Source organism: Gallus gallus, chromosome 2 (assembly GCF_016699485.2).
Source record: "Gallus gallus isolate bGalGal1 chromosome 2, bGalGal1.mat.broiler.GRCg7b, whole genome shotgun sequence".
Taxonomy (NCBI): domain Eukaryota; kingdom Metazoa; phylum Chordata; class Aves; order Galliformes; family Phasianidae; genus Gallus; species Gallus gallus.
The window spans coordinates 88,984,598-89,012,523 of NC_052533.1; the positions used below are offsets into that span (position 1 = coordinate 88,984,598).

General features: G+C 46.1%; 1 protein-coding gene and 1 long non-coding RNA gene across 14 annotated transcripts in view; one reads left to right on the forward strand and one right to left on the reverse strand.

The window, feature by feature from the left end:
* The window catches only part of LOC112531945, a 47,285-nt gene extending 26,827 nt beyond the window's left edge, over positions 1-20,458 (forward strand). For 6 of the 10 annotated variants that reach the window (XR_006936584.1, XR_006936590.1, XR_006936580.1 and 3 more), the window contains 2 exons: positions 179-18,154; positions 19,487-20,458. This is a non-coding gene — a long non-coding RNA (uncharacterized LOC112531945). The remainder of the gene's footprint in view (positions 1-178; positions 18,155-19,486) is intronic. The other 4 variants (XR_006936585.1, XR_006936587.1, XR_006936582.1 and 1 more) reach the window with 4 other exon arrangements.
* Positions 1-27,179, reverse strand: NR4A3 (nuclear receptor subfamily 4 group A member 3). Of its 4 annotated transcripts, none has more exons than XM_015282406.4 (8): positions 26,911-27,179; positions 25,356-25,491; positions 22,470-23,356; positions 20,458-20,587; positions 19,331-19,503; positions 13,994-14,193; positions 12,475-12,653; positions 1-3,121 (listed from the first exon to the last, which is right to left on the reverse strand). In XM_015282406.4, the coding sequence occupies exons 3-8, from the start codon at positions 23,352-23,354 to the stop codon at positions 2,859-2,861; spliced, it is 1,830 nt and encodes a 609-aa protein (XP_015137892.1). In that variant the 5' UTR covers positions 23,355-23,356; positions 25,356-25,491; positions 26,911-27,179; the 3' UTR covers positions 1-2,858. The 4 variants fall into 4 exon arrangements, with proteins under 4 accessions (XP_015137892.1, XP_419081.3, XP_015137893.1 ...); XM_419081.8 differs by having other exon boundaries at positions 25,345-25,491; XM_015282407.4 differs by lacking the exon at positions 25,356-25,491.
* Positions 27,180-27,926: the final 747 nt, after the last annotated feature.

Consider the following 27,926-nt stretch of genomic DNA (forward strand, 5'->3'; position numbering starts at 1 on the left):
TTAAGACTCAAGTACACAATTTTTTAATGTTTTATAAATGATAAAAAATTCACATCAGATTTTGACAGAATTAAGCATACTTATTCAACACACATGGGGCCTCTGAAAAAAACGTTATTCAATTTAATAATTTTAATTTACATTGTATATGTACAAGAGCGTTTCTTTCAACCCACAGGTTAACACCACAAAAAGAAAAAAAAAAGGAAAAAGAAGAAAGTACTGCAGTTAGCGGAGTGAAGAAACTCTTGAAACACTGTTGTCTGAAACAAAAGCAAGGCACTCTCCCTTAACACCTGATATATTCCTGAATTCTGCCTAGACGAAGGCATGTTCACACTGAGAGAGCTGTGAGGAAGGTAGGAGATTTATTCTGCATTAATTCTTCTATCACCATCGTGACCTGTCACTGGCTGCACTCTACGATGGGTCTGTGCACTGGAGTTGAAATGAAGGACGGTTCGGTAGGTGACGGGAATGGGAGAGTATCACAGTTAAGACTATCCATGGAAGACTGAAGCACACCGGCTACATGAAATCTCACGTGGGGCTCTGGACCTGCTCCCTCCGTTCACATCCCACTGAATAAATAAACCTCGCCCGACAAAAAGCAATTTCACTGCACTGTGCTGAAAACTCAGTGGAAGGGCCCGCTCACAAGGAGCGTCCACGACCCCTTCGCTGGTGCTCAGTGCCTGGCAGGCTCTGTCCCTAGGCAGAAGTGATTTCCCAAGGGACCTTGTGTCTGACACAAGGAGACAAAGGTAAACATACTTTCTGATTCGGCTTCTGTATGTTTTTGTATGCGCACATGTGTGTGAGTGTGTGTATATATATATATGTATATATATATATATATTTAGTATATACAAAAGCAAGTTCAGTCAAAATATATTTGTCTTGCTGGTCAGGCTTGTTACAGCAACCTACAAGAAACATTAGCTTCTCTGATATTTAATTATGCTATTATGTTTGCACATAAGCTTAAAAGTCAATACAAAAAGCAATACTTTTCCAAATATTATCTGCAGGTAAACCGGAAATATTAACTATAGTGATTAGAAGTCTGTTTCCCTATTGACACTACTATAAATCTTGATATAAGAATAATTTTTTCATAAAAGCACATCCAAACATAGTAAGTGATAAAATACCAGATTACTATTTGAAAACCATACAGTGACTCGATATCTGGGTTATCCTTTGCAGCAATTAGGCAATTCATTTGGCATCTGTTTTGATTGTATAATTTAATTTCCATATAAACAGCATAGTTTAAAAAAAGACAAAAGCTAGAATGTTTAAAGCTAACAAAAGATACAGTGACATCAGGTTGACATTCAAAAATTTCCTTAGCAAAATGACCAACAAAATTTTGACTTAATACAGTGCATATAAAGTTTTTTTTAGAACTAAAATCTTTAAATATTATTTGAATTTAGCAAAACATGAGCAAGATTTTAATATCAAAGTGCTAAACAGTACTGCCTTAGAAGTCACTGCAAATGAACTGTAAAATAGCTCTGCTTGTGATCTGACAGATATTTTATATACAAATGGTTAATAAAAAGACACGCGCACGCTCACGCACACACACACACAAATATAGGTATATACATATATATATATACACATTATATATATGTATATAGTTTTCCAACTGGTGTATCTGAGTCAGTGTGAACACCCCATTTCCTTATCGTGTGTAACAGGGCTCCTATGAGCTGGCAGTCATTGCAATAAATACAGGCAAAGCCAATACAATATACCATGCATACAAACGTTTATACAAATAAAGACACTATGCAACAAATTATTTCATATTAATATGGCATCAACAGTATAAACATACAAAAAGGAGTACGAACACGGAATGTTTAAACGCAGCTCACTATATCCTTCCTAGCACTTACATTCATACTATTTTACAAGACTCGCTTGTTCTCGAAACCCATCGTGCGTCTGTTTACTAACCAGGTACTTCTCTTGAAGTCTAAAGGCAAACTATCCCTGATGCAGACCCTGTGCGCTCCAGCCACTACTTACTCGCATCTCCTGGTCTAGGGAACAACTGAGCCGCGGTCGTTCCCGTGTCTCCCACAGACATTTGTCAGTAAGTCACGCTACACGGAGTCAAGTTTGGAAAACTCTGTCACGTAAGTTAGTGCACGTCAACTTCTCACTTGGTTTCTTCCTTTTATTTTCATATTAAAATAAATTAGTTAAGAAACAAGACTTAGTAAGACAGCACTTTAAAAAATTGCACTTGAACATGGGAGCTAACAGCCATCGTCATTTTGCTATATTGGATTTATATGAAATGTTCAATTGGATGTACTTTGTTAAAAAAGTGAGATTTTTGTTTCGATTGTGCTGATGTATGTGCCCTTGATGCAGGAAGTATGCTAAAGGTATCCTCACAAAACACATACTACCCTGGCAAACAACTATTTGCTGTTCTTGTTTTCAAACACACAGCTTCTACCACTGTATTCCTCATGTCCCATGAGGTGTTAAACAACAGGTTTGAAACAGTCATGTTAACCTTTTACTGCTGCTGGGATAGCATTGTCCAAAAGTGCCATATTAGCCGTTTAAAAAACCCAAGTCACGCACACGCACGCACACACACAAAAAAACCAACAAAAAAAAAAAAAAAGAAACAAACGAAGAACACAACCCCAAAACAGTAAGCCAGTAAGTTTTAGGCCTCATGTTGTAAGGACAAAGCGCCAGAAAAGACCTCATTTTAGAGCTGGAGCTGCTTTTCTGTTAAGTGAGGGCAGAAATGTTAGCGGTAAGTCACGATCCGTTTGCCTGCTCTGGTGGGCATTTGCCTTTCAGGAGGGTGGCTGGACTCAGAAGGGCAAGGTGTCCAGAAACAGCCTGTCGATAATGGAAGGGGCTGGCACCAAATCTTCCAGTTTCAGGTAAAAGATGCGCTGCAGTCCCAGTGTGCAGAGAGAACGCAAGTCAGCAAGAACACCCAGTACCTTAGGCTCTGCGGACTCGAGCGGCTGTCCTTTGTTTTGGCAACTGAAAGTTAAGTGATCTTTCAAACTGCTTGTGATCTTGTTGCATAGCTCTTCCACTTTCTTTGGTTCTTTTAAGCCATGTCGTTCTGCAAAGTGAGGGCACGAGAGAAAAAACACAGACATGTCAGCATCCCTACTTCAAGTGGAGAGGACTCATTTGCTTCAGCATAACTATGTGCTCTGGTAATCGAAGCAAAAGATGCTTCAAAAAGTGTATGATTTCTTTGAGCAGTTTGGGTCATACGGTGTCAGTTGACCTTTTTGTCACACAGAAGAAGAGATGATAAGCCCCTGTTTCTTTTTTAACTGCTAAAATGGGTAACAGAGATGCTCAATCATGACTGAAATTCTGGTACAATGCATCCGAGTATCCTGTGTATCTCATATGATTTCTGCGATAGGAGACAGAATTAATTGGGTGATTTTCCAGCAAAACTATCACAGGAGGTGTTTTGGAGATTTCTGTGCTTCCCCACCAGTTGTGAATGCTCAATAACTATGGCAACCATTATTTATTCAGTGAATTCAAGTGGCGATCGATATCCTTAGCCAGCTTCATCAGCGCCAGGCTCAGAATTCCACCAGGAATTTGCAAACACTCTTATAAGAAACTAAAAGCAACTCGCCATCCTTTGTTATTTTGATCAGCTACTGCTTTTTAACTTACTCTTCTTTAAAAGGCTCAAAATAAAAACAGCCTGGAAGGTGACTATTTTGCTTTGAGTAAGCAGTGCCTGAAGTGAAAAGGCTGCTGTGTTATCCATCACAAAAAATCTCAACATTCCTAAAAGCAAGGGAAGCCACGGCTTGTCCCCATTTGAATAGCTTTTTAAAATGCTACAATGCTGCTAAACACATCCCCAGTTCTTTAAGCTTAGGTGCAATGAATCGGATTTGTGATTCATTCAAAGCTGGCTCTTTATTAGTACACAAGAGAGATAATTTCATGTTGTTTGCTATCGAGCTTTAGTGGATGAATGAATTTAACATTTCAGAAGAATAATCTCAAATAATTTTGTGGCCTTTTGATTTTTCCTCTGACTTGGAAACTTACGGATAAGTAAAAAGTGGCTTCACAACAAAGTGCTCACCATTTACACGCAAAACAGCATTAGACTGGATAGAGTAGTCTAAGATAACACAGGTTAAATTAATTTTAGCCAACTACAGATGGAAAAAGCAGTGATGGTATAGGATGAGCAGCAAGAAATCATGGCCTTTCTTCTGTTTGATGTATCTGAAGCTGTGTGCCTGCCCCATTCCTGGCAGCCACGGGCCATGTGGTGCCCATTGCCTCAAGTCCTGCTCCTTCCTCTTTACTCCAGGAGGAAGTGGCAACAGATACTTTCTCTGTCTACCTCCTAGTTTTCTTTACTTCCAGAAGCAGGCACAGCAGTGCCTTGCCTTGATGTGTGTGTATAAACTACTCATGCCTCCTCTCACTGATGTTTTTGGCTAGATGCTCTTGACAAACCAATAAAACAGATGGAATTCAATGAAGGCAGTCAGAAATGGAAAGGTCTGATTTTCCCGTGATTTTCACCCCTTTTACACTGTTTCAACTTTACTGACTTACGCAGAGCTATCTCCTGAAAAATACTAGTTTGGGATCAGAACCAGGACGCACGCACATACATCTCTGGCCAGAAAGTGAAGCAATGAAGTACCATCAACCTGCTCTGCTGCTTCAGAGCAACGCTCATCCAAGCGGCAGCATCTGCTTCAGACGTCTTTTTCACCTTGAAGGAATTAAGAAGCTTGGGTATCCTAAGTGCTTTGTTTACATTAAAACATGAGGAGTCAATGAATATTTAAAGCCTTTCCAGTAAATGTTGAGTAGTGTAATTATGTAAACCTTAACTACACAGGTCACTAGGAGTAAATACTTAGCCAGATTCTGCCATTAAAAATCTTGGGGGATAAATATTTTATACAAATTTGAAAAGCTGTAGGTTGTTGTTGGTTTGTTGTTTTTTTTATACCCCTAGCCCACTGAGAATTTGCAGGACATTAAGTCAATCTTGCGGTCTTTGAAAAGTTTCCATCTTTTAATCGGTTCTGATGTTGTTTCCTGGCTATGTAAGTGAAGATATCTTTATAGATCTACGGAGCTGAAATACTAGAATGGATCCAACTCTGACTTCAGAATAGCAGAACACATTTTCAAACCAGTGCCTCAGTTGATGTGTATGTTGCCACAGAGTATGGAAAATGATCTCTGGCTTTTGAGCACACAGCAATGTTGTTAACATTTCAAGTAAGAACTAAACAGTCTTTGTCTTACACTGACAAGTTCAGAAGGTTTCATGAACGAATTACATCTTTGACGTCTAGCCATGAAGCATGCCAATGCAAAATACAGTGTGTGCATAGACTGTAATATTAGCAGACTTACTTTAAATAACAAAATCAAGGAAATTCAGGAGTAAGACATGCTACAGCCTCAATCTGCTCTTTGGTCCTACAACATGAAAGCAGTCTCCAACAAACAAGATTGTCCTCCCCTGCATGAATTGCCCACATATGAGTGTTTGATGTTTGCTCTGTCTCTACAGATGTCGTTTCTCACAACTGGAACTGCTTCACTGATAGAAGGGGTTTGCAGACTCCAATCCTTAAGGCATCCCTTCAGGGATCGTGAAGTCAAAGCCATCTATTTGGAAGCCTCTCTGCTAATAATGGGCACTTTGCCCTAGCATTGCCATTGCAAGCTGATCGTTACCTCTCTCAGGTACACTTGAGGAGTCTTGGGTCTAAGTCACATTGAAGGTTGAAGTTTAATAGTTAGGGTTTAAATAGCAGGAAACAGGTTTTCTTGCCTTTTCCACACAGCCAGTGACTTTAAGGCAAAGAAAGACCCACGTCTTTCTTAGTTAAACTGGAGGTAGCAAAATGAGGCACCTGTGGTAAGTAGGTGCCCTGACTCTGAAGTCAGCGGTCTCCTAATCGTTTGTGGTATTCCACAGGATGTTCTTATCCACACATAACTGATAAGGTTAAGATTTATCCCAAGAAAGACAGCTAGTCAAAACCAATAGATTTTCTCTAACTGATCGAGGAGGTGTGTAAATATTATTGTATTCAGACTTTCTTATAAGGACAACTAAAAGGCATGGATAAAGTGAACATAGGATTTCTCAGCCTCGTGGTTTAGGATACCATTGATTTTTACAAGAAAAATGGTGATTTATGGCAAAGATGCTCTCCGTAAGCCTGTCAAAATGATTCACTGGAAGTCTTGCCTTTAAAGCTCTGCAAACTTAGCAGCTCATTCTGGCAAAGTGAACATGGCAAGTTTCTTACACCCTTCTCCTTTTCCCACACACAATTTCCGGGAATCTTGATGTGATTCTGTGCTATAATTATGCTGATCAGAAAAAAAAACTTGATAGGAAGAGAGTCAAAGAGCAGGAAAAGCAGTCACCAGCTGTGCCAGTCCTTTCCCTGCTCTCTGTCTTAGGGCAGATGACACCAGGGCTAGGCAGATTCGGTGCTACCTTCATGAAAAACACTCTCAAAAAGAACAAGTGTTTTGAAGATCTCGAGTAGCTGAGAGACCCTTAGGCTCTGCGCTCTGTGTCAGGGCAGGTCAGTTTTAGCTTTAATTAATTCTGAGGTGTCAGAAACAGTCCTGTCAGATATGCAGCAGATTAATGGTACAGACTTAAAATAGGCCTCTTGATTGTCTCGGTTTCAATACAATTATCTGATTTTCTCTTCCCCCTTCACAATCCTCTTCCCCTTCTCTAACTCAAAGAAACACCAGGCTCTGTTGCCTACAGCTTTCTGATTGCCTTATACATGCTTGGCTGCACAGCAAGGCAGCAACTTGACAGGCCCGGGAGCATCCTTTCCCATTGCAGCCTGGCCCACATGCACCCTGCCTAACTTTCAGGCACTTCACAAAGGTCCCAGGCTGTGGGCACAGACTTCTGAGCTCCTTCTACCATCAATGCAAAGACAAATGTATTGGAAGACGGTTTGGAACTGAGGTGGGTGAACCACCTTTAAGAGGTGAGATCTGTACTCTTCTGGGCAAAGAACCTAAAGTTAGGTGAGCTGAATGACCATAGAGGACAGCACAGTGTGCTCCCTCCTTTAGGAAAACTACAGCTTAACGCAGGCCACCAGGAGCTACAGGAGGAAAGACTTCTTGCTTCATCAAAAGAGTGGGAGAGGAGAAGGAGGAGTGAGTGCTTCACTTCAGATGCTGACAGTATTTCCCTCATCAAAGTGGAGAGGGGAAGGCAGACAATGCAATCTGGAGGGGTTTTTTTATAAGCGGCTCTCCTACACTCCTCCAGTCTGCCACCTGCTCGTATATAGACCCAGCACACGAAGCACCCACTCCGGAGAATCCTGGCAACAGGACTGAGGGTATCTGCTGCTGAAGAGGAGGTGAGCCTCTGCCCCTGTGGCAAGTCAGACAGAAGGGAACTGCAGCAGCCAGACCCTTTTTGGCCAGCCCAGAGGCATTACTATTTCTTGGTACGACTGATGATGCTAAAAACTCTGTTTGTAAACTGCAAGGGAGAGCTCGGCAGCAGGAAGACAAATATAAACTCACCATTAATTGAAACCCCACAATACTCTTCAATGTTCTACTGCCAGTCTAACAAAGCAGTAAGAGTGTGAATGAGCCTAGTATATACAGTGGCTCTGAACTGGTCTGTAAAATACTTAAATTAGAACATATGCCAAAAGAGCTTGGCTAAATTAAGGCGAGAATGCTCTGTGCTCAGCAGCATCCCACTGAGAGTGTCAAGTGGGCAGAACAATAATATTTGGATGTGGACAGAGAAAGAAAGAGGCAGAGAGGAAAAGAGAGAGAAAGAAATCACAAGCAGTTTTAGAGTGAGCACAAATTTGAGCCTAAGAGTGAGCCCTGCAGATGATCTTCACTGTAATCTCAATCCTTCTATTTTGACATTGGTAGAAGAGCATTATTAGTGACCATTCAGGATGTTAAAGGGGTATTTTAAACAATAGTCTGAGCTCATATCTGGTCTATTCTGCTTCTTCACCGTCAACACAGTGCAAGAATTAGAGAAAGTCCAGCATGAAGTGGTTGTACAAGAACACTTGTGATCTATGCAACTTACTAAACTAACAGATGTCATCATCATGAAACTAAGGACAGAGCCTTTCTTTCCATGTTGGCACTCTTCTTTAGCTCATTATATCCTACATCCCAACAGAACGAGCGACCCAAAAGAATAGGACAGAACCCATTTTTTGCTTTCACGGGGATGTGGGGTGAGTGTCTTCTAATTACTTTCTTCTGGCTGATGCTCAGAGCACTGCTGATGTGCTCTGGAGGAAGTTGTGTCCAACCCTTCTTAACCAACTGAAGGAAGTAAAAAAGGAGAAGAGAGACAGAGAGAGGAAGATCCTAAAGGAGTGCCTTAAAGAAAAAAGATGTGCTATGACATTGGGGAATTTTAACTGTTTGCAAGCCACTCACAATAAACCAAATGTCATTCTTGCATTCCGGGTGCTCTTTCAAGCTTATCTCCTATCTGAAAGAACTTCAAAATTCAGCAGCACTCTGACATGGTACTTTTCTTTCTATGGGACTCACTGGAAATTCCCAGGAAACATCAAATAAACAGGAAAAGCACAAATATATGATTTGTTAATGGATGCAAATTTACAAAATCTTTTCCTGTTTATCTTATGCTATGCATACCACCAGTTTTACTCAAAGTAAGCAGAGAATTAGTGAATACTGTGATATTCAATAGGTCTCCTGCTGTTCTATTCAAGATTACTGAACAGAATAAATGTTTGTATATGCCGATAACCATGCATCACATACTGTGACCTGCAGCTGCAGCTGAGATAGGACACAGGGACAGGACCTCCAGGCAGCTCAGTAGGGTTAGTTACAGGGCTTTGAATCTACCATGGTTGTTACTGGGGAGTTGATTTGATATCCCAAAATGAGAGATCGGCCCTCAGCACCTTGGGACATTGGGAACAGCGGGATGTCTTTTACTCCCCAACACAATGTGTTATATTTATCCCTTTCTCCTGTACTGGGAGGGAGATGTTTGTTGTTCCCATCACCCTCACAGAACAGCAAACATATGAAAGCAAGCAGTGGCTTCTCTTACTTTCCTCCTTCACCAATAATTTCAATGACTACAAAGGTTTTGTTTCCTAAGAACATGTCCTTGTTTGGTATACGGAGAGCACTCAGGAAATCAAGCAGAACAAACAGGTCATCATTCTCAGGAGCATATTCTGTCCTAGGAGCAAGAATTCTTAGATTTGCTGCTACCTAAGGTGTTGTACAGTATTTAAACCAGCTATGACTGTTACACATCAAGAGTTTGTTCATTTTCTCTTCTCTTTTTTTGGCTGAGCATTCAAGCCGTGAAAAATTGACAAATGTAAAATAAGAACTGGAGCAACTTGTGTGATAATGAAGAAAATGTTGCTCAAGCCAACGTTTTGTTGTGCAGCGCTTCTAATAAAAGCAAACAACTAAATTCACAAAACTGCAAATGGCCTCAACACAAAAGACAGTGACACTCAGCAGTTGGATATCCTGTATTCCTGTAAAAAGGTCGTTCCCTCTTGCTCTAAGTCGCAAGAAGCATTTGAACCACGGCTTACTACCTTCTGCCTTCAACAGTTCAGTACAGGAAAGAAGTGTCTTCTCTGTAGGATAAACAGTGGCACAAAAACATCCACCTGAATCTAAGCCAAGACTCAAAAAAGTCACTTAAAAATGCTCAACAGATACCTGATTTCCAAAATTAATCTTCACTGCTCTTCCTTTTTGGTAGGACTGTCTGAAAACCAGCATCTGACTTGTCATACTCAAAATGTCAAGAGAAGACAGGATGCCATTTCTCATGGGCAAATCTCAAGGCTTTCCTGATTATGAATATTACAAATATACTACTGCTGAGAAATTCTCAGCAGAACCACCACCTCAGCATTTAGTGATCAGCCACAGCTACCTGATTTCCTCACTCATTTTCCATCTTTTAGTATTGCTCATCTTTATACAGTACCATCCATTTTCAGGTGGCCAAATTTCTGACTGAGTCCCTAAGTGCCCTTATCTGAAACCTGTGAATACAAATCACTAGACACGGGAGCCTTGATCTAATTTAGATTGCATGGAGGGGTACACTCTTCCGAGAGCAAATCAGCAGAGATATTCTGGCATTGTGACACAAAAGAATAAACAGAAAACTACATGAATTTTAAGCACCATCTCATACAGGGGAGAAAACCACAGAATCACAGAATCATAGGGGTTGGAAGGGACATCTGGATCATCCAGTCCAACTCCCTGCTAAAGTGGGTTCCCTACAGTAGGGTGTACAAGAAATCAAGAAAAAATTGACAAATACAGAAAACCTTAAAGCTGTTAGGGACAGAAATGCTCTCCTTCTAAAAGCAAGAATTATTTCTATTTGTTTAGAAACTTTGAGAAGAGCAGTACAAGATAGCAAACTCCTGAGAGGGCTGTTAGCAATGAAAGGAAGGATTGTGGGGCTTTATCAATTAAAAAATATTTCTATTAAATACTGTATGGCGATCTGAGCCAGTCACTGGACAACCCGGACTCTTTAAAGACAACCAAATAGTGTCTGACTCAACAAAAAGCAGGACATGGCTTTGTAAGGAGAAAAAACTTTTCATCCTATAGAACAGCCTTATCTGTAGTGAGACTGATAGTTTGCAGGGGCTCCTCTTTATCTACCTATATCCTCTCAGTCAGAAAGGTAATCAAGAACAAGCTCCATCAGTCTGTGTCTACCTAAAAAGACATGTCAAATATATCAGAAATTACCTAAATCAACGGCAAGCACTGCACATATGTGAGCATATATGCCTGTGGATACATATATGTGGAGAGAGATAGTAACTGTCTTTGATTTACAGATACATAAATGCACACACACACATACTGTTTGCATATAGTTATGTACATATGCACACATAGGTAATTATGCTTACGTATGTGTGCTTGTGTGCGATCTCTGCATAAGGAAGTCAAAAATAAGTTGGGAATGTTCTTTACGACTTTAACATATCATTCATTTTGGATTTTTTTTTTCATGTGGCACAAAGCAACCCCAAATTATTCTGGACTTGAGAGTTTTATCAAAGAAAGCAGAATCTGGACCTTAGCATACCCTTTCCAAAAAAAGAAATCAAATGTAAATTAACTAAAACCTGAGAATACTTCTGGCAATCAGCAAAGCATCAGTGCTACAACAACTATAAGCAAACCCCACTCTCCAACAAGAGGGAAGTGTACCACCTAAACTCTGAAGCCAAAAATTTAGCCCTACAAATGTCAGTGGGAATTGGTCAATGTACAGATTTTTGCATTTGCCACTGAGCATTTTATTGCAATGTTTCCCAAGCATCAACTCATCCACAGAAGGACTGCAGCTGATTTAGTTGAGGTTACGCCTGCAAACTGGTAGTTGCCTAAAACACTGGAGGAAATCAATATCCACCCCATCAGGGCTCCTAGCATCCCCAGGCAGACTCAGCTCGAGGCATGCTGAGGTGCTGGCTCATGCTGTCATCACACCTGCAGCACCTTTCTGTTAGCACCTTTTCTGAAAGGAGAGTCAGGCTTTCAGCTGCCCTGAGTTCCTGTGGCTTGTCAGACACCCTCACTCCTAGCACTCCTCGCCCCTCCTGCCTCTCCAGCCGTGCCTCTTAAACTATCAAAAGCCCAAAGTATGCAGTGCGCGCTTCAAGGGGCTTTGTTGGTTCAGGGATGAGAAAGTGACACTTCATAACATTATGCTCCTCTGTTTTGTACTTCCTAGCCAGATTTTTTTGCGGGTTCTTACTTTAGTTTCTGGCTGTTCACCCCGCCAGGCAGAAGGGGAGGTATGGTCACATATCTTGGCACACCCAAAAGCTTTTGTAAAGCTGCAGAAGAGACCTTTTTTCTAACTTTTCTCCGATTTTTCTCTCTCAACAAATCAGAATACAGAATACCTACAGCATTCTATGCTATGCTCCCAAAAGCAGCACTCTTTCAGCCACCGTGCTATACTAGCCGTCTAGCTTCTAGCTCTCAACTAACATCACCCTGATGTTAGTTTTCCCATGCAGAAGACTTTGCTCTGGTGATTTGTTGTTTTCTAGGAATTTAGCGAGGATTTCAAAAGCTTTTTGTAGGAGCTGCTCAGTTTGCTTGGAAGCAGTTTGATTTTTAGAGACAGTTCCAAGAAAACAATGAAAGCAAGAAGAAATAAAGAGTTAGATTATAGTTTAATAGATATATCTGACGGTCTACTGTTACAGTCTCCAATTTCAGGGAGGCCATTACAACACTTAAAACCTGCAATTACTTTATCCGGGACATCGCTAAGTTAACTGAAATTGCCTGAATCTATGCTAAAGTAAAGCACTGGAGTCTGAAGCATTACAGTAACAAAGGAACGCTTACCTGTAATCATAGTTAGAGCTGATAAACTTGCTAAGGCTGGGATATCAAGGTTAAGGCTCTTTAAGTTTAAGGAAAAGTCTTTAATAGAGTCGAGCCACTCCCCAAATCCACGAAGGCACTGAAGTCTATGAAGCACAAGTCCATTGCAGAATACAAACTTATCCTCAGCAGTATCAGACCTCAAATAAAAATAATTGAAAAAATTAGAGACGCATCTTCCACTTTACAGCAAAATGCATAACCAGTATTGAAGTGTCTGTCATTTAAAATCCAAGGCACATTATCCTGAGACATATGTGGGCATTCACGTTTGACAATATGCTTCTCCCTTGGGGCAAAAGTACAACAAACAAGCTTCTATGATTGCTTACTTCGTAGAGTTATAAGCCCGAGGTTAGCTGTAGCATGTGGTGTAGACTGTCTAATTAGTTAAGATTTTGGTCCTGCCCAAAGGCATAAACAGAGAAGACATTTTACATTAAATACTGTATGTTTGAATTGCAGTAATACTACGTGCGTGCATTTTGAACTGCAAAACTAATAAAAGCTGAGGAGAGATGGGGTTCTGCAACTCTCAGTACTTATTTAGTCTGATCTGCGTTTTTCCTATTGTAAAAATTAATAGAGAAAAAAACAATGGAAAACGCACGCAATAATGCACAATAAACACAACATAATAGGCTCTTCTATGCGAGAACCTATTGCAAGAGTGATGTTACTGCCAAGTTCTCTCTCCTCCCACCCCCCACTGCCAGTATCCCTGTTAAGAGCTATGTGCAAAGGTCATTTTTGACCTAAAGAAACAAGGGCGTAATTCAAATCACCGGTGTGGAATTCCTCCAGTCCCTGAAAGTGTCTTTGGTGAAACATCTTAACTGGTGCCAGGCTGACAGATAGCACCTCGCTCTGTTGAGTGACTTGGTATTAAGGGGAAAAATAATCCGAGCAAGACTTTAAAGCTTCTTTAGCCCTTTCAAAAACAGACTACAGAGGTGCGCATGCATGAAAAAGGAAAGGAGAAAAAAGGAGAAGCTTCTATACTAAAGTGCTTTTATATAGTTTATGGTGATGAGTATGAAGCAAAGTTGTTCAAACTGTACCCAAAGACCAATTTTGATTACTACGGAAGAAGAGGATGTGGTACATCAAATACAAAGAAGCGCATTAGTGAGAACTATGCTCCCTTTTTCAATGACTGCCTTATTTTTTTTTCTGCAGTGTAAAACAAATTATCCATCATCTCTAGCGGATGCAGACATTGTTGTTTTCTATCATCATTTTGTTTGTTTGTTTTTTTTGCAATTGACTGCATTCCAACATATCACCGTATTTCATCACAGAATTATCATAGTATCATCATAGAATGGCCTGGGTTGAAAAGGACCACAGTGGTCATCGAGTTTCAACCCCCCTGCTATGTGCAGGGTCACCACCCACCAGACCAGGCTGCTCAGAGCCACAAACGTGCAGATGGGTGATTTTTCACATCAGCTGAAGAGGAAATGGAATAATTAGTTACCTGATGGAGAGTCTTAGTACAAACAGCTCCAAAAAAGCTGATTCTATGAGTAATGTCTGATCTTCTTTCGGGAGGTCAGTAAATCCTGGAATTTTTTCTGCCCAGCCTCTGGATATGTCAATGGAGGCAGTCAGAAGATTATAGAACTGTTGTACATGTTCTGCATCTGTGCCTGCAGCAGCCTGATCGGTGGAACAGTACTGAAAGAAAAACCACAGAAAGCAACATTACAACATGACAGGCATTTCAGGGCATCCTGAGGAGCATATGGTGCTACCTGCCTAGCAGTGCTTCCTTCTGCGGCAACGCTGGCACAAGCATCTAATGCACACTGAGCAGGTGTCCATCTACCTACCTGCTTAGCTACCTGCAGGCATTTTGCTATTCAGATGTATATTGCAAAGACATTTCCACAGTTAGAGAAATGGTTTGAAATTTGTAAGTAATATGCAGTATTTATCACATTTTGCAAGTAGCTCCATGCTATTAGCAAACAGAAACAGCAGTCTGGTGGGGAGGATAATTTCAACCACAATAAAGGAGGAACACTATTTAGCTTACTGCAATTAAACATTTTTCCCATTGATGAATTTGTCTCAGTATGTCCAAAATGCAGATTTCTTCCCCAGCCTCTCAAACTGCATTTTATCAGACAGTGATAGAGACACGCAAGATAAATCATCTTTTATCTGACACGTGCAGCATGACTTCATTTGAATACAGAATTGGTTGAAAGTAAACCAGCTGCCCCGTATCACCTCTTATCCTGCATAGAGAAGCGTTTCAGGCTCAGGAGAACCTATTATCCCACTGATTCGGCCATAACTCTTCCAGACGACCGCTCGACAGCCACAGCTTGCAGAACTTCCCCACAGCCCTCGGGCAGCTCCCTCCCTCCACTCCCTCACTTCCTCAGCACTGGATCCCTGTCACTCCCAGGGCACCGCTCTTTTCGAGAGAAAATGTAATAGGAGCTTTGGTGGCTTAGTCTGATTCTGTGCTTGGAAAGTAACAGGAACCTGCCCACCAGGCATCGCGTGGGGTATTTCTGGGAGGGACTCTGTATGAGCCCTACCTCTGAGACTCAGCCAGGGAAAGGATGGGGCGATCTCCATTAGTGCATACCCGTTGGAAGCTAGTTTCCACACGCAGTTAGGCCTGGGCCCATCAGCCTAAAGGTATTCCTAGCAGCCCAAGCCAGAGGGGAAGCAGAAGGACCCACATCTCCTTTCCATTGAGCATCGTGGGAGCCTGGAGGGATCTTACTACAGGCATACCCCTTTGGCTGAACATATCACCCAACGTCCCCTCTGTGCATGACAGAGAGGGAGGAATGGCAAGCACATCCTCTTGGGTAGGCGTCCTGCTCCCTGCCTGCCCTAGTTGGAGCTGGTTGCTGTGGGTAGGAAAGGAATGAATGAAGGACAGAGTTTCACAGATTGATTGTTGAACCGCAGCAGAGACATGAGAAGTCCTAGAAACCTCTGGCCATATCTAGGCTGTCAGTGCTCACATGGAGACACATTCTGCCACAGCCACTCTGAAGGAGGACAGAGATGCAAGAGGGAGGATAAAATACACAGAAGACGGGAAACAGCAGTAGAAAATTTGTACACTGCAAGAGGTTTATCTGTTCAGTCCTCCAACTGAAAGAAGCTGATGAGGAAACTCAAGCAGTGCAAAGCACTACTCCTGGCACAGGACTGCAGCACAATGAATGCGCTGGAGAACAGTTAGTGGGTAGAAAAAGATGGTATGCAGAGACCTTGCAGCCCCAGGTAATGAAGCTGAGATAGTGAGTGTGAGGTGGTGGGCTAGTCCACCTTGTGGTCTTCAGCTCCTCAAACTCTAGAAGATTTGCCCTGCTTTGCAGGTGAGGTGACTGAGATGAGGTGACTCCTTTTAATGTGAGAAAATAGAAAATATGGGCTGATGGAAATTCCTGCCTTGCCTACAGGTAGTGTTAAGGCAAGGCAAGTTCTTGACCCTCTGATCAATGAAAAGAGGGGAAAAGAAAAAAGATACTACCCTAAATTCACCCAAAATGCAACACATTGCAAGTTGGTGTAATGATATCAGGTATTAACTTCTTCTCAATACTTATAAAGCATTCCTTCAGCAAAAGTAAGACCAAGTTTTAATATTGCCCAACAAAGCTGAATGCTGCATTATGTCACATGACTGAATGCTACAGTACTGTATACCCCACGTGGGCCACTTAATTAAATTGAATGCACAAAGAAAAAGAAATTAACCCGTATATGTTGTTACAGTTCAGCCCATGAGAGCATTTTTAGAAGAAAGGTAAAAACTACAAGGAATTATGCAGTTTTGAACTGCTATAACATGTCACTGCTTGCTACACAGAGTTAGCACTTACAGAGAAGAGCTGAAATACAATATTATTTACTTCCACCGGTCTTAATGAGTATATAAGAAGGCATAAAAAAAATGTATGCTTCAGTTTTATGCACAAAAAACTTTTTTCTTCTTTTTCCCCTCGTGATTATTTCATTGAGGAGAATCATAGAATGGGTTTGGTTGGAAAGGACCTCAAAGATTATCCACTTCCAACCCCCCTGCCATAGGGATATCCCCAAAAGGGATAGCTCTGCCCTATGCAGTGCTTGCCGCCCTGCTAGGAATTAAACAACTCCGACTGGCTCAAGGGGGAGATGTGTGCCTTGCAAGCAACGCTGATTTATAAGGTATATCTAAAAGGCTGATAGCTTGATAGCATGATCCAGCCCGACCCTTTGCCTACTTTTATCAGACCTCCATGGACTGCTGGAGCTACAAAAGTCTAACAACGGTGGTGTTGCATATTTACAATACGATAGCTAGAAGCTAGGCTTGTTTCTCCGTGCATCTACCCTTCCTGTGTCAGAAGCACCGACATTTGCTACATTTTTTAGTTGGGGATTGGAGCGGGATTATTGGCTGAATGCCCCTCCAAAAAATAAACACCTCCATTTAAGTCGGTGGCTGCTTTGCCTGAAGAAGGGCAGCAAGATACAGGGTCTGCTTCTCATCTCACTTACTGAGAAGTCTAAACCCGTGGAATTGTACCAGTGAAACAGGTGTGAGACCTGACCACGGCCCTTGGCCTTTAAAAAGTTCAGAAACCAAATTCTCTTCCTAGCAATTGCTTTTTGAAACCAAGTACCTAAATATACCATTGCTGTGGGCTGGTAAGTTAAAACCAGTGCTGAAATGAGAAGTAGCCATGTTCTCAACAGAACTGGTTCCACTGTGTTTTGTTTTAAAATTCACGGATTATGCAATTTAATTTTGTTTTTTGGTGTAGATGGTTGCATTTGTTTGGAGGGAAGAGGCGCACGTTCCTCTCTGAAACTCTTATCTGTATTTTTGCAACAGTCAAGACGTTGCAAACATCTTGCAAACATGAAGACCATGCTAAACATTAAGGTCGTGACTATGGAAGCGTTAGGACTGACTCCAAGCCAGGCTTCCAGATCCACCCATTTGTGGTGCACGGCAGGGTCACGGCCGAGCAGAGCGTGCCGCAAGCCCGTCCTTACAGGTACAGGGTCCTTCACATTAGTTTTGAGCTTTACAGTGGGATTCCTGCATGTTTCTGTTAGTTAATCTCAGTGTCTACTCAGCAGTCCTATCTGATTTCCCTTAACTTTTTAAAGAAGTATAAGGTTCATGGAAAGCATGTGAATCTATTGCTTTCATTTAGCTTATTTTTTGTATTTTCAGTACTGCCGAGCATAACAGATTAGTGTATGATTTAATGTTAAGAAAAACGTAGGTATTAGCGTGTCCTAACAGACAACCATACATAATCTTTTAGCTACCGAAACTAAATTAATCTGCTGTCAATCCCATGCTTTCTGTAACGACCAACTGGATTGTTCAGCAGTGAGACCTACGGACTGTTTCCATTTGAACAGGAATAGCTGCCGCAGGATGAAGAAGAAAGTCACATTAAAAAGGTCAGAGTTTTCATTTAATTGCTATTATTTAGAGTGCAAAATAATGTTGCTTCTATAGGTAAATACGTGAGATTGGATAATGCTCTCATGGACTGAGCTGTCATGCTCATGTAACGCTAAGGAACCCAGCAGATTCCTGTCCAAGAGCTCAGCTGGACGTGGACCTTGGTGTTTGCAGAACGACCCCGAGACTCTCTGGGTAAGCTAAAATACATGTAAATATGGGCAATGCATTCTCCCCCAAAGGCTGTCAGACACTAAACAGCTCATTCATAAAAACCATTTGTAAAACTGTCAGATTGGATACATACTGAGTAGCTTGAAGAAAAGAACTTACAACATACCTATAACTGCTAAATGACATATGTAATATATATACTAAAAAGTAATTATAAATTACATATGTAAGCATATTCTAAGCTAGAAGAATACATTTTTATATAATTACAACAAAACATGCTTTAGCTTTAAATATTACTTAGCAACAAGTGATAAATGGACAATATGAATATTGTCTGAGTACAGCTGTATTTTTCACAGTCTGAGATTTAATCATATTTCAGTAAGTGGAAGGAATTTCAATCTTGTTTTTCTGTAGCTATATTTTTTTTCTTTTCATATATTCAGCCTTCCCAAGAATGCATTTTACAAGCTACTTCTACACTATATTTTAATAACTACAGAGCAGTTTTATAAGCTTTCAAAATATATCCTATCAATATTTAAATGGTGTACACTACACATTAAAGAGCTAGGGTAAGGAAATACACAACAGCTGGTGAAGCTTTGCTGAAACAAACTTTAAGAATTTTGATTTAGAGGATTGTTTCCCAAATGTGAATTTTACCTAAGAAATACTCCTGCTGGGGTACCTGAAGCGGGGCTCTGTAATCATTTAAATAATGGCAAATTTCCTACGATCTCAATGTAGACGGACCTATCCTTTGCATGTTATTTTACACAACACTCATAGCTGCACACTATCGAAGTTCTGTTAGATTTTAGCATGAAGAACTTGAAAATTAAGATACCAGACATATGGATACTCCTGAGTTTGGCAGATTAATCAGTTGTATTGTAATCACAGCTTTTTGCAAGAAGACTGCTCTACTGATCCACACAATTTGCTTTCACCCTCTCAAATATACACAGCAGATAACCTTGAATATAAGACCCTCACAATGAACAGCTGCCAACTGAGCGCTGGCACACCTCCTTCCCCACCATTACCCACCCACCCAAAAGGCACGGCCGGCTGGACAAACTTCTACTGTCAGCCCAATTTCACATTTCTTTTCATTTCAGCCAACCAGCTAGGAATGCAGCTCATGACTCATTTCCCTGCAGAAAACAAACAAAGAAAAGCGAGACATACTCGTGAATAGTCGAGCTCCCTGGGCGTGGAGTCGGTTAAAGCTCGTACGAGGGCGTTCATCATGCTGATGGGAGGAGAAGGCGGGGAGGGCTGCGAAGGTTCCTGCTGCAGGGGGCTCTTTGGTTTGGAAGGCAGCCGACCTCTTCTCCCTTTCAGGCTGTCCGTGCGGACAACTGCACAGAAAAGAAGGGGATCAGTGGTGAGGACACGGTAAAACGACAGAGCAGCATGAGCACCTGCTTCCCCTGCGATGGCCAGCCCAGCAAAAATAAGAGCATTCTCCAATTTCAGCACATGCTGTTGATGCCTTTGATTGCAAAGAAACACAAATGGTACCAAAACCGCTTAAAACCATGACCGTAAGCAGCAGAATAACTGCTTCCTTGGAGCCCAGCTGTGTTCCTAGCGCTCGTGCTTTGTTTGCAGCACGCCTATGTGCCCCTATATGCACACACACAGCCCTACTGCTGAAAGAAAACAGAGTGTGAAACACAAATGTCACCTGCTATATGGCAGGGCTGTTCTTTCACAGTAACTTTAGCTTTCTCAAAGCGGTCAAAAAATATGGTCACACTATATAGGCTGTATTTCCCCTGTCAGTATTTGCAATAGGACTGCTCACACAGTATTACTCACATACTTAAATATTTGCAGAACTGGGACTAATGAGTTGATCCAGTTTCCATTTAAATTAATTGCAAATTTACAATCAGCTCGTGGCCACGAGACAAGATCCTATGCAAAAAGGCACCCAAGACAACGGAACACCGACGCTGTAAGATAACGCGTGGAAGCCAACCGCATTATTGAATGGCATTTAAAGTTCATAAAGGACACGTTTTGGCCAGGGTCAAATTATCCCCTTGTGACCTTGCGATCCTTGAACTCCGGGCTCCCAGAAAGTCTAAACACGATAAACCCACTCAACTGGGCGACAGGAAAAAAAAAATAATCAACGTGTTATTGCACAGATGCACGAATCTGGGGGGCCGCTAGGAAGCTAAAATTGCCAAGTCCATAGTAAAGACATCTACGTCCCCCCCCCACGCACACACAGACACACACACACACGTGCTCGTTAAACGTAGCGCTCCAGCATTCGGGATAATAATAGCAGTAGCCCTCACCTTCTTTCACCATGCCGACGCTGAGACACTTCTGAAAACGGCAGTACTGACATCTGTTACGGCGTCTCTTGTCCACCGGACAGTTCTTGTTTGCCAGGCAAACATATTTTGCATTTTTCTGAACCGTCCTCTGAGAAAAGGCAACAGAAAAACAGCGAGCCGAGAGTTTCGTGAGCAACTTGGAACCTGACAACATGTATTTTAATTACAACATGAAAAGCGACAGTGCAATTCATATAATTAGATAAAATTAATTTCCTAACACACTAGCCTGCAGGAAAAACAATTTTATTAGTGTTAGCTACTGACAATGAGAATCATCGAGGATTGTTCTGAAGCAAGTCTCCGGAGACAGGCAACTTTGAATGATAAAATCATATCTGAAATTACCAGGTCATCGCATCTACCTTTGGGGATTAGATTATCTCCGCTTTTAATATCCCTTTGGGAACAATTTTCTACTTGGTTCATTCCCTTGATTATTGCTGACCTTATTAAAACAAAATCAAAACGATCTGCGATGTACTTCTCCTGCTATCGCTATTGTTAGGCGAATGCCACAACAACTGCTTTGGTTGGCCATTAAAATCAGCGGGAAGAAAAGTAAAAATAGCAGAACTCCTCCAAATAGGTTCTGTTCAATATTCTGGGAAAGCCGGCCTGACTTCTGGGAAAAAATGGACCCAGTTATACTGTAGCCATACACATGTAATTAACGCTTAAAATGGCTTGCATATAACTACATATAACCTATGCAGTACGTGAAAAATTTGTACAAACCTTGGTGAGCCTCAGAAGAATGTAATAGAAGTTGTCACAAATACATACATAATATTATTATAATAGATTAAGACATTTATATATTGTTTCTGTACTTAAAAGTCAAAGACAGCTTAGCACCGAAAGATATTAATAGGAAAGACATCAGAAGAGGATCAAATTCATCAGTTCAGCGTTCGGTATTAAATCTTTCACTGCAATTAAATTATTGGGGAAATGCTATTTTAACACTTTCCTTCTTTTTCAAGCAGCAGCTGCAATGGACTAAATACAAGGGACACAGCAAATGCTGCTCACTGCACTTTAGAACTGAGAAAAGAAGGGTGCACGACAAGCTGTGGATCCTGCCCCCAACGAGGGACATGCTATGGGTTTCCACGGGGGCAGGATCAGACCCACAGGAGCTGCCATTTCCAGGTTATCTGTGCTCCATTTTATAATTATTTTTAAATAACAAGCAAGTTGCAGGGGAGATGTGTATTTTAGCACGTTGCCAAAGGGTTATTACCAAGTAGTAGTAGCAGTTCTGTGCACGACAACAACAGCATAATGAGGTGAGCCCTCCCCTGCAACTATTTTGGGACTATTTTTGTTCCCATCGTAGTTAGGATATCTTTTGCCAGAACAGGGGCACAATTCCTGTCTGTGCTGAAAGAAAGACATTCAGTCAACCCCAGATTTCATAGACTCACAGAACCACAGAATGGTTTGGGTTGGAAGGGACCTCAAAGCCCCCCCACCCCACCCCACCCCCTGCTACGGGCAGGGCTGCCCCACACCAGCTCAGGCTGCCCAGAGCTCCATCCAACCTGGCCTTGAATTTATCAACTTTTTAAAGCCTACTGCTCAAAACCACTCCCCAAAAAGTCCTGAATGCTTCGTTGGCACCATTTCTTAAAAAAAAAAAATATACCGAAACCTGAACTAAATTCGCTGAAATTATGAGGTGCCCAAATCTAAAAGCAGAAGGAATTCCAGTCTTAAAAATGTCAGCACATGGCTTTGTCTCCCTCAAAGTGGATTACTGCTGTCAGCAGTGCTTCAAAGCTACAGTGCTGGGATACCTGAACCAAGAGCAGCACCGAGGCAGCGACCAAACACAAAGTTGCCTCAGGTTTCCTCCTCGTGCTGGTGCCGCTCTGACCTTCTGAGCCACCTCTACCACTACCAGTGATGGGTGCGGAGCTTGAAGCCCAGGGGCGGCAGGCAGGGAGGGGAGCAGGGTGTCTCACCTTGAAGAAGCCCTTGCAGCCCTCGCAGGTCCGCACACCATAGTGCTGGCAGGCAGCGTTGTCCCCGCAGACGGCGCACGTGCCCTCCCCGGACGAGGAACTCCTGCTGGGCGGGGAGGGCAGCCCGCCACCGCCACCACCGCTGGCCTCGCCCATGAGGCCAGAGGCAGCCGTGTTGAGACCGAGCGGTGAGAAGGCTAAGGTGGCCGGCCGCTTGGCCAGGGGCAGCCCGTAGGAGTGGCTCTCCATGGGCGCCTGGCCGGCCGGCGGTCTGTCAGAGCCCAGCGGCAGGCTCAGGGAGGCCGGGTCGTAGCACATGTGGGGGCCCGCCGGCGGCGTGTGGGGAGGAGAGTGCTTGAAGTGGAAGAGGGGGAAGCGCGGAGGCGCAGTCTTCATGGGAGCGGCCTCCATCAGGTGGCCGGGGGGCAGGCAGGTCTGCGTGGGAGGCAGCGGGGGCTCGTCCCACAGGCTCTGGTGTGGGGGGAAGCCGGGCGTGGTGGGCGTGGAGGGAGGCGACTGCTTGAAGTACATGGAGGTGCTGGGCATGCTCTCGTCCACCGAGGGGGGCAGCGAGGGCTGGTAGGTGGAGAGCCGAGCGTCTTCCATCTTGATGAGGGGCCTCTGGCCGGAGGAGGCGGATTGCATTTGGTAGAGGCAGGAAGGCTTGAGCTCGTAGCTGCCGGAGTAACCCTCCATGAAGGTGCTGAAGCTGGGGAGGGAGGTGGTGGCGGTGGCGGTGATCTCGGTGCCGCTCAGCTCCATGCTCAGCTTGCCATAGTCCGGGTTCATGATCTCCGAGCTGTACTCCGAGCCATACGCGTAGGTCTGAGCTGCATAACTCGAACCGGGCGGCGAAGGGCTATACTGCGCTTGCACACAGGGCATATCTGCAGGGGGAAAGGGGGACGTTACAGCCAGCCCCGCGGCCCACAGCCCCGCTCACTACCTCCTTCCCAACAACGAGCTGCCCGCATTTCCCGGAGCTCCGTTGGAGCCTCCCGCTCTCACCTGGAGGTGAGAAGCATAAATCAGCCCCGAGCCGCTGCCCTTCAGCAAGAAACGTGCATTGGGGGTCGGGTATTGGGGAGCAACTCCAATCTATAGCGATGTCAGTAGGAGAAGGATCCATCTCGGGCTGCCCCAGATCCGCTGCTCCATATCCATAGGTGTCAATGAGAATTAGATAAGCAGAACGGGAACGGTTTATGGTTCTAAATCTATCCCTGTATGCGTGCGAGAGTGCCATAAAATCTTCATGAGGGGTAAACTAGATTACCAAATGCATTAGAACAGAATCGCTACGTGTTACGAAAGGAACAACATCGGCAGCAGGCGTCAGAGCTCAAACGTAGCCCTGAACGTGCAAAACTGTAAGAGAAAGAAGGATGGGGTATTTCTGTTTCTCTAAGATAACAGAATTGGTTTCATCCATCAGCCGTAAAAGTTAACGTGGCTCACTGAGAGCTGGGATGCTTGCAGCGACGCGGCGCGCGGCTGCAAAGACTTTGTCCTTTCCCATTTCCCACTGATGCACTGCCTCTTTTGTTGCTGGCAGGAAATCGTGGCCGCAGCCCACGTGAGGTTCACCTGACCGCAAACTGCTGCCCCACGTCTGCAACCCAAACCCACAGCACACGGCATGCCCGGGGTCTGCAGCCGGGGCTACAGCGCTCCCATCTCTGCCTTTTCCCCAGTGAAGGAGAAGAGGAACGCGGGGAAAACGTCCATCGAAATTGAGTTCGTTTCCTCTTAATTGTGGTAATTTGTATTTGGTAAGCAGCTGATAAATAACTCCTGCTAAAACACAAAGCCGCATTGCAAATAACGGGGTTTGCTTTAGTACGTTAAGGACGCCCTTTGCTAATGATGTTTAGACATCCACCTGAGCGTGCCATGCGGGAACCCAACCAGTAGGTGCCAAACCAACTCCTAGCCCTGCTGTGCAGGCAAATGGGAACCGAACGCCAGCTCTCACCGTGCCATCACGCAGCGCTCCCATCTCTTTTCTTTCTGAGTCAACATTAAGAAGTGGCAGAAAAAAAAAAAAAACACCCCACAAAACAGTGCCTCTTTCTAAAATCGCGGCTTTTTGAAAGAAAACGGGCAGCAGGACAGCGCTCTTCCAAGCCTCGCCTCCCAGCCCTGCCTATCTCCCACCATTCCTTTTCTTCCTATGGCTATCTGTGCCCATGCCAAGTCCCGCTGCTATCGCCGGTTCGGCTCCAAGAGTAAATACAAAGGGAGAGCAGTGCCCTCCCCGCACCTCCGCACCGCCGAGCACCGGGGCAGACGCTGCCCCGCGGGGCCGCGCCGACGTGCAGCCCGCTAAGGGGTAAAAGGGCTTTCAGCTGCTCCCAGCAGGCGCAGTGGCTGAGGGAAGGCAGCGGTGTGGGTGGGGGGTGTTTCTGGGCACGCCGGAGTTACGGCCTGCGTTCTGCTACGGGCTCGCTGAGAAAGCCCGAGTCTAAAATAAGTCCGACCTGGGGACAGCAAAACGGACCCTACACAAAGGTCCGCTGCGGCCACGCGGCTCCTCCTACCCCGCTGCCGCCAGCGCCTCCGCCTCACTGACCCCAGCGCGACCCTTCCTCTCGGGGCGCCAACACCGCTGACCCCGCGGAGCCGAACATCCGCGCTCGTCCCTTCTTTCCCCCACGCTGTCGCGAAAAGCCCCGGCGCCGCAACGCGCGGGAGGTGCCGTGCCACCACGCAGCCGAGCGGGAGACCGGGGCCGGAGCGCTCGCCGCCGCGACCGCCGCTTTCCCATCCCGCCCCCCGCGGAGCCCCGCAGGTTTCCCCCCTCCCGCTCCCCGCCCACCCCCCCACGGCTCGGGGCGGCCTCGCACCTCCGTCCCCGCTCCCCCCCCCGGCTCACCTGGCGGGTACCTTGCGCGCTGAATGGTGGGGCTGGCGGCGCGGGCGGCGGCGGGCGGCGGCGGGGTCGGCGCCGGCTGGGAGCTCTCCGCGGAGGCGGCGGCGGGGGATGGCCGCGGCGGGGGGCGCGCTTCCGACCCGGGGGGCGCTGCGGCGGGGGGAGAAGGCTCGGTCAGCGGCCAACGGGGCTCTCCCGGGCGGGGGGCGGCGGGGAGCGCCGGGCCCCTCCGCGCTCACCTGCCGGGAGGAGCCCGCGGCCGCCCCTCCGCCCTTCCGTGCGTCCCTCCCTCCCTCCGTTCCGGGCATCCCCGGAGTTTCTCTGCCGGGAGGGGTTGGGGGGGAGCTGCGAGATCCCCCGGCCGGCGGCACACCTCCCCCCCTCCCCGATCCCGGTCCCAGAGGACCCCTCCGTTCCCCGGTTACCCGGAGACGCGGCCGCGCCGCCCGGCACGCGGCTCCCCCCGGGCTGCGGCCGCCGGAGCCGGGAGCGCAGCGGCGCGGGGCTGTAAATCAGGAGGCAATGAGCGGCCTCGTCAAAGCCCTTTTCTTCCTCCGTGCGCTTTACATCGGGCCCCCGAGTGACGGCCCTCCCCGCCCTGTAACACGAGGAGCAAAGCGTGAAACACTCCATTGTGACTGCGACTTCTTCAGCCGAGTTTCGAAACCTTCGTTTACCCGGGAGGGACCGCGCAGGGGGAGGCTCCGTTCAATTAAAAGTTCCGAGCTCCGTTTCCAGCTCCCCGTTTCCCCGGGGCTTCGGGGCCGCCCCCGGCGGAGGCTCCGCTGCGCCGCAGCCCACGGCCGGAGCGCTCCCGGCGCACGGCGGTCTCCACGGAGGAGGAAGAAAGCGGGCGAAGAATGTCACCGAGCGGAGCGGCTCGGAGAAAAGTTGGCGGCTCGCTCCCAAAGTTTTTGCTTGCTTTCTTTTTCTTTCTTTCTTTCTTTTCTTTTTCTTTTTCTTTTTTTTTTTTTCCTCGAGAAAGAAATGAGTAAATCCAGCACCGAGCCCCTATGCAGAACGCTGCGTTTCTCCGCTCTTTCCCCGGGAAATTTCCTCGCAGCGCAACGCAGCGCCTCGAAGCCCACCGGTGCGGGGCTGCGCCTCACCGACACCGCCGTCCCGAGCACCGCACCGCACCGCGACCGCGCGCCCTCGCGGCTCTCCCCGCGCCCGCGGCCCCGGCCCGGGGGCGCCGCACGGCCGCGGCGATGCTCCGTGCGCGGTCCCCCTGGGGCGCAGCTCCGCGCCAGGAGGCGAAGGCACACCGCTGCCTGCCATCCATCCATCCATCCATCCATCCATCCATCCATCCATCCATCCGTCCATCCATCCATCCGTCCATCCGTCCGTCCATCCGTCCGTCCGTCCCCTCGCCGGCGGCGGCATCATTTCCATGACAACACCCGGCGGAGAGAGCCCGGCTCCGGCCGCCGCCCCCCGCCCGGGGCACGGCTCGGACGGACAGAGGCGGCATCCCGGGCGCACGCACCGGGAGGCGAAAGTTGTCCTCCGCTCGCCGAGCTCCGAGCGCGGCGCCGCAACTTTCCCCGCCCGCCCCGTACGTACTCGGCTGCTGTGGGGGTTCCGTCTTTACATCCAGGCGCCCGCTCCCTCTCAGGCGCTGTCCAGCGGCCGTGGGGCACGGCGGGGTTGCCGGGCGGCTGCGGCTCCGCACCGCGCGCTCCCCGCGGGCATGGGAAGGGCCCTCCGGAGCCCCGCGAGCCGCTGCCGGGCGGGCGCCGCGCTTCGTCCCCGCGGCGGCTGCGAGCGCCCCGCGGTGCGCGTGCGGCGGTGCCGGGAGAGAGGACGGCGGCGGCTGCTCCGCGCTGCTCTCCGCTGCCTCGCTCGGAACGTCATTTATGTGAGAGGGGCCCTAGCGGCCTCTCCATAGAGCGGCTGGAATGCGAAACGTCAATAGTGACGCCATGGGAGCCTGACGCTACTGACCCCCCCCCCCTCCGCCGCACGGTGCGCGCCGCGCGCCCGTCGCTGAGTGCCGAGCGGTGCCGAGCCGCGCTGAGTGCCGAGTGCCGAACCGTGCCGAACCGAACCGAGCCGAGCCGAGCCCCGCAGAGCGCTGCGGGCGGCCGCTCCTCAGCGGGAAGGGCTCGGAGCCGGCTGCCTCGGGAGCCGCTCTGAGGCTCATTAAATACCCCCGTGATGGTGACGAATACCATTATTATTGTTGTTATTGTTATTATTATTGTTGTGCTGCTTATTATTCAACGACGGCGGCGGCCGCGCCGCGGTGGTGTTCGCAAAGGCACGGGCTGAGCGCTGAGCGCTGAGCGCTGACGGGGCCGGGAAACTGCGCTGCCCCGCGGCCGGCGCTGCCGGCACTTCTACCCCGGGAGCCTCTTCTCCGCTTCTTCTTCCCCCCCTCCCTCCCTTTTTCCCCCCTCCGTTTGTTTGGGTTTTTTTTTTTTCTCCCCTTTTCTTCTTTTTATTTTTTTTCACTTTTTTTTCTTTTATTTTTCCTTTCTTTTTTTTTCCCCTTATTTTTTATTTTCTATTCTCCCCCTCCTTTTTTTTCCCCCCTCTTCTATTTCCCTTTTTCATATTTTTCCTTTCTTTCTTTTCGA

What these genes read in the sequence shown, in the direction of transcription:
- NR4A3 (XM_015282405.4), bottom strand. Translation starts at nt 23,715, where the DNA reads ATGGCACTCTCGCACGCATACAGGGATAGATTTAGAACCATAAACCGT. An exon ending in TTTATGCTTCTCACCTCCAG is followed by an intron (nt 23,357 to 23,477) that starts GTGAGAGCGGGA and finishes TTCCCCCTGCAG; the next exon opens with ATATGCCCTGTGTGCAAGCG. An exon ending in GGGAGCTCGACTATTCACGA is followed by an intron (nt 14,194 to 19,330) that starts GTATGTCTCGCT and finishes TTTTTCTTTCAG; the next exon opens with TACTGTTCCACCGATCAGGC.